Below are 7,042 nucleotides of genomic sequence, written 5' to 3'. Positions count from 1 at the left end.
TTATTATATGACTTTAGCTTTACATTCGTTATAATTGACGTTGGCGAGAAAGTATTTTTATTACTTAAAGAAGAAAAAAAAATTCGTTTGTTATTTATTATCATTATTATTATTATTATTAAAAATAAATATTATTAATTTGGTTTAAATGAGTTGTCAGTTTTGACGTCATTCAAAGCACACGACATATTTTTTTTTTTTTTTAAATTAACATAAAAAATCAATTTATAAGAAGGGGAAAAAATGAAAACATTTTGAATGGTTGTTTGTAATTAATAAAACTTCCGCCATTTTTTTTTTTTAATAAACAATTCAGTTGTTAAAATTGTAAATGTGTGAAAAGGAAAGGGAATTTCGTATCGATTTTTAAAAATGTCGGAAAGAAAAATTCAATAATAATAATAATAAAGGGGGGAATAAATCGTGTTACGTAATTTCGCGACCATTTTTTTTTCACATTCTCAAAAAAAAAAAAGAACAGGAAAAAAAAAATTAAAATTGTTTATTATTACTACATTTAGGAAATGTTAAGCTCCGACCTATTTTTATTATTCTTCCTCCACGTTTTCATTACGTACAAAGAAAAACGATTCGAATCCGCCGCCATTTTGATTTTAATTAAATGGCATTTAAATTTTCGAAATAGTTTTTTTTTTTTTTTTTTCCTTTTCATTTTCTATTCGGGTAATTGTTATTAATAGTTTTATATGGCGTGTCTGTTAGAGAAACATTGAATCGAGATGAAATTGAATTGAAAAAAAAAAAAAAAAAAACCATCTATCTGCGTTGGCCTACATTGTTTTTCGCACCATTGTTTTATTTGCTCGTAAAAAACAAAGGCGTGCCATTGTTTAAGTAATTATAAAAGATGTAACGAGTGTTTGAAAAAAAAAAAAAAAAAAAAAAAGAAAAATGAATTATTTCTCAGAAATATTAATTAACACGTTCTTCGTTTTTATTACTTCGGTCAAAAGTGTGTGTGTGTGAGTGCGTGGTTGTGCGTGTGGTGCGAGTCCCTGACGTGCAGATTGTTCGAAAAGAATCCAATTTTTATTTTTTTTTTTTTATTTTGTTTGTTGCAGGTAAAAAAAAAAAAAAAACCAAAAAAAACATACACAAAAAAAAAAACACAAAAATGTCGCAGTGTTATCCTAGCTGTGAAATAACGGGTGGGCCCGCAGGTCCTGGACGACCTCAAAAAGACTATAGTCGACCTTTACACGTTGATTGCAGCGTAGAATACGAATTACCAAATGCTGCGAAACCTCCGGTCGGTACGAAAAGCGAACCGCTCCTTATGATACATCCTTGCTATTATAGAAGAGCTGAAAGTCAACGTCGTAGTCCTTTTATAAATAATCTACCTTCGAGGGGTTCGGGTATGGTGGGAGCGAGTCGGCGTTCGAGTCAGGTGTCGCGTTTGGCTCCACCGCAACCACCGTATCCGGTGAGGGTGGTGGAACAAGCCGCCGCCCGAGCGGAAGCCGTCATGGCACTCCTGTGGCCGGAAGGTCCGCCTCCACTATACACGAAACCCGTCCGACCCACCGGTAAACGGGATCCTCTCCTATGCGGCGGAGATTTCAGTTCGGGTTCGGATTCCGGCATAAGCGCCGGTCATTGGACGGATTCGGATCGTAGTCCCCTAGCTCCGGAGATACGCTTACAAAGAGATTTTCAAGTCGGACCGGATAGCGGAATCGCTACGCCGGTATCCCTGGCAGAGGATAAGACTGCGCTATCAAATCGGCAAACGATACAACAACAGCAACAATCCGTTTCCTATCAACAAACACAACAACAACAACACCAACCACAACCGCCGCCGCCCTGCACTCCTTGCTCTTGCGGCAAATCACAATGTATGGTACCGTCCTATGACACGTCAAAATCGTCTAACGTTATAACGAATAGTGAAAACCAGTACCTGCCTCATTACGAACAGACTTCATTCCAAGCGCCTGGATTGTCTCAATATAGTCAAACTCAATTGCAGCAATGGTTGCAAAGCGTTCAAGTTAGCCTATCGCCCCAAAGAAGACGAGTAGCTCCTGCTGCGCCTCCCCAAATGCATAGGTACGGAATCGTGTCGCCGATCGTTATCCATTAGTGATTGTTAATTATGTGATATACGTATGTATGTGGGTATGCGTGCGATCGCACGCGCACGCGCCCACAAATTCACGCATTCATATATATACATAATAATGATAATAATAAAAATGGGACGTTTTGTCGCGCTCACGTTATCATTATTATTATTATTATCATTATTACTACGATTTTTTTTTTCTCATTAGAGCTAATCTAAGCTGTAACTTACCAAATTAGCCTAGACTGATATGTAATTTTAGTCGCTAGCTGACTGATTCCAAAGTGTTTACTTCGAATATGGAAATTTATTATTATTATTATTATTATTATTATTATTATTATTATTAAATTTTTATTTTTATTTTACATAATTGCATAGGCCAAAGTGTGAAATTTCGATATGAAAAAACAAAAAAAAAATAACAATAATAATTTTTTTTATCCCGGAAAAGATTCACCCGTTATTATTATCATTATCATTATTATTATTATTCGTACGAAAGCAAATGAAGATTTTATATTTAAAAAAAACGATTAACGGCTCCATCATCATCATCATAATCAAATATGGCAGTCGGTGTTTTTACGTCATCATGAAAAAAACGGTCACAAATCCATGATGATGATGATGATGATTACGATGATGATAATTAAATTAATGTTTAATGAACTTCATTTGCGTCTCCCATCAATTATGTATTTTCCAAATATGATAATTGTTATTATTATTATCATTTATTATTATTATTATTTTGTGTGTTAATTATTTTCTAACCTCTTCGTTACCATTTATATATATATTAAAATATATATATATAAATATATATTTTTATCTCGATTATGATGTAGCTTTCGTGTAAAGTATATATATATAATAAATTCCATAACAAAAACTAAACTAAAAAAAAAAAACTAAAAAACTAAAGTGATAAGACAAAAAAAAAAACTAAAAAAAAACCTAAGTGATAACAAAAAAAAAAAAAATCTGATCGACTGAATTATATATATATATATATATAAATATATAATAAAAAAAATTATTATTATTATCGTAAATAAAAACGCTTTTATATAGATAATTAAAAAATCATTATTATTAATTATTTTATCCAGGTCTCATGATTCCTTTTTTTTTAAAAAAATTTCCAGTAAAAAAAAATGCTTGAAAAAAGGGTATTGATAAAAATACGGTGGGAAATGTGAATGATGGGGTGGAGGGGAGGGAAAAAACGTGGCAGTAGATGATACACGTGAAAGTAATAGATCACGTGCCGGGAAATTTTTTTTTTAAAACAATGAATGAGGATTATTGTTGTTGTTGTTGTTGTTTAAATAATAATTTGATTTTGACGAAATTGCAAACAAAGAGAGAGAGAGAGAGAGACGTGGCGGTAAATTCAAAAGGTAAAACCGCCATTTTGAAAAAAAAAATTTTTTTTCATCATCATCATCATCACCTTTTTCCATTTTTTTTTTTTTTTTTTTTTTTTTGGGTAAATTATAACCGCTCACGTGCTTGCTTACTCGCACATTAATTTTCAACGAGATTGTTTTTGGTTGTTTTTGATTGTTGTTGTTGTTGTCGTGTTTGTTGTTAGGTTATTTTCTTTAAAAAAATTTTTAAAAAGTCGTCAAAATCTCATTTTGAAAAAAAAAACTGTTTAATTTAGTAATTTTAAACTGGAATTTCGACGTCAAAAACGAACGAATAAATTATTCTTTCTATCTCTCTCTCACACACACACGCACATTCTATACTCTTTCTCTCTCTCTCTCTCTCTCTCTCTCTCTTTGTCGTACGTTTAAAAGACTATGTATCAAATCTCTCCATGTCGTAATGATGAGGATGATGATTATGATGATGGCGGCGGCGAAGTTTTCTTTTTTTTTTTTCTTTCTTCTTCTTCTTTTGATTGTTTTAACAAACAATCGTACACGTTTCTAAAAATTTCAATCAAATCATTATCATTATCACGCGATAAGTAAGTTCCACGTCAAAATTTTCCAGAATTTTTTCCAAATTTTTCCAGGATTTTTCCCAAATTTCTACCCGATTCTCTACTCTCCCAGATTTTGCCATTCTTAAAAATTTTATTTAAGGAAAAATATTATTATTATCATTATCGAAACATACGGTTAATTACACGTTTAAAAAAAAAAAAATTCACTAACGTGTCATTAGATAAATAATTTCAAACGGACATTTTAGCAATAGTCGAAACAATGATCGTTGAAACAAATTTTTTTTTTTTTTAAATCGTGACTTCAGAATTAATATTTATACGTTTTCACGACGCGTTTAAATAATAATAATAATGATAAAATTGATAATTGGTGACACGACGATTTCGATTTTATCACATGGTCCGAGTCGAGTGGATTGAAGGGGGTGGGGGGAGCGTTTACTCTCCCGAACATTCTCATACCTTAAATAATAAATAAATAAAATTAAATTAATAAAAATAATTCGATCGACTCTGTCGCCATATTTATTATTATTATTAATAATTTCGTGGCATTAGATTAATTTTTTTTAAAATGTATTTAAAACTCAAGTTTTAGACGTGGTTAAAGAAATATAATTATTATTAAAACGAAATATATTTTGAGTTTAAAAACGAATCGATATTCGATCGGTTTTCCGCCCCCCGACTTTTCTTTTTATTTTTCTCATAATGAAAAAAAAAGGGAGGGTACCTTAAATAATAATAATAATAATAATAAATTTGGTACGTCGATAATTCGTTTTTTTTTAACGGTTAATTAAATTTTTTTTTTTTTTTTTTTAATCCGGATATTACAACTAAACCAATTCTTCTAATTTAAATCGAACCACGTCGATTTTTTTTTTTTTTTTTTTTCGTACGTACCGGAAATTAACTTTCGGTTTGTGGTTTTTTTTTTTTCGAAATCCGGTTTTTTTATTTTATTTTAAATGATAATAATAATAATAATAATAATAATAATAATAATAACTGGTCACACCGGTTCCCGTACGATCACCGAAGTTAAGCAGCATCGGGCGTGGTGCAAACTTGGATGGGTGACCGTTTGAGAACACCACGTGCTGTTGGCTTAAAAAGAGCAAAAAAATGAGAACAAGACAAAGTAAGAACCAAAAACAAAATCTTGTTCTACTGTCGACCTGAGGCAGCTCGACGAGAACGTGAATTTCACTGCTTCTGACCCTGGCCACTCCAAAGATGTTAGTCACCGGAGCCCAGTTCAGGAGACAAATCGTTCCCATCGAAAAAGACGGACTCAGGAAGACCTTCAAGAATTGATGTGGTGCTATCTTATAATAAGTGGCACCACCGAAATTCGAGTATTTGTCCCTAAGGAATCGGGTAGAAACCTCGGATAAATACTTAAAAACTCCGACAAGTAGCCTTGTCGTGTTTAATGGTGGATAATAATAATAATAATAATAATAATAATAATAATAATAATAATAATAATAATAATAAATATCATATTGTTAAGTTGGATTTAATAAAAACCGTTTTTCCTAATTGCGCTCCTGTTTTTACTTTTCTTCCTCCTCCTCGAGTCTCTTCTTTTTTTACTACTACTTCCGGTTTCGTCAAAAAAAAAAATTAAAAAAACGTTTTATTATAATAAATAATTTAAGTATGACGTCACACACGCGAGCCCGAAATTTTATTATTATTATTATTGCGTTTTTTTCGATTTTGGAATCGAGTTTTCCACGATAACAAAAAAAAATTTTTTTTTAAACCGAGCGTTTGTTTTTCGCGTTTGTTTTGATAACGCGTTTGTTATCACTTTTTTTTTTGTTTGTTTTTGTGCGACAATTTTAATATTAAGGTATAAAAAATAAATAAAAATTTCAAATTAATTTTTTATTACACGTCATCGATTGTCATAATAATAATAATAAAAGTGAAAGTAGGTGTTGACATTTTGTTTTTATTAAAAGAAAGAAAAAAATCGATGTTATTTTTCTAATGCCACTTCTTGTTTTCGAAACACACACACAACACAAACATAATCCATTATTATTATTATTATTATTATTATCAATAATTTTTAATTATCCGTCGGCCATTTTTTTTTTTTTTTTATAAAATGAAAATTATTGACGTTTAATTTAATTTATACAAAATCTAAAGGCAAGTTAAAATTTTTTTCTTTTTTCGTTTAAACACTTCATCATCATCATCATCATCATTACCATCATCATCATCATCATCATCATTATCATGATTATTATTATTATTATTATCATTTCCGTCGTTCGTTATCGATCGATTTAGGATCGTCTAAAAAATTTATTTTCCGACGTTTCGAATTTTTTTTATCCCCTTTTCTCCCTCCCAAAAAAAAAAACCGTTACGCATCATCATCATTATTATCATGAGAGTTTTCCAGAATTCATTCCAGTTCTCTGTCTCTCTATCTCTACCCGATTTTTTTTTTGTAAATCTTCAAATGTTGGAATATTTATTATCAGCGTCCGTTTTTTTCTTTTTTTTGCCATAGGAGAAGAAGAAGAAGGAATTTTATCAAAAAAAAAGGGAGGGTAGGGGGGAGTGGTAAGGGTCAATGACCTTTTTTATAAAAAGAAAATGAAACGCGAAACGAAAAAGAATGAGAGAGAGATAGAGAGAGAGAAAGGGTTTGTCATTTTTGTATTCAAAAATTGATTTCGATTATATCGAAAGATTTTTTTTTATTTTTTTATTTTTATTAATAGGAAATTCTATTCCCACGACGACTAAGGTTTTTTTTTTAAAATGATATCCTTGAATTTTAAAAAGTTTTTTTTTTTTCGAAATTCAATCGGTTGTTGCACTCTTTCTCTCTCTTTCTCTCTCTCAATATTTTACGTGCGTTAAATTGCAAACCTTTGCAGAATAATTTATTATTACCCTTTTCTCTCTCTCTCTCTCTCTCTCTCTCTCTCCTCTCTCTCCTTTTTTTTTTT

At 30.8% G+C, this 7,042-nt stretch overlaps 1 protein-coding gene across 1 annotated transcript; it reads left to right on the top strand.

The window, feature by feature from the left end:
* Window positions 1-258: 258 nt before the first annotated feature.
* On the top strand, window positions 259-2,110 carry Phum_PHUM546520 (uncharacterized protein; the record flags this gene model as incomplete). The annotated part of the gene is made up of 2 exons (XM_002431714.1): window positions 259-264; window positions 1,145-2,110. The coding sequence occupies 2 exons, from the start codon at window positions 259-261 to the stop codon at window positions 2,108-2,110; spliced, it is 972 nt and encodes a 323-aa protein (XP_002431759.1).
* Window positions 2,111-7,042: the final 4,932 nt, after the last annotated feature.

The sequence above is a fragment of the Pediculus humanus genome, genomic scaffold, assembly GCF_000006295.1.
Source record: "Pediculus humanus corporis 1103172108293 genomic scaffold, whole genome shotgun sequence".
NCBI lineage: Eukaryota > Metazoa > Arthropoda > Insecta > Psocodea > Pediculidae > Pediculus > Pediculus humanus.
Note: the sequence above shows the minus strand (reverse complement) of the source record. Positions and strands in the feature narration are given on the sequence as shown.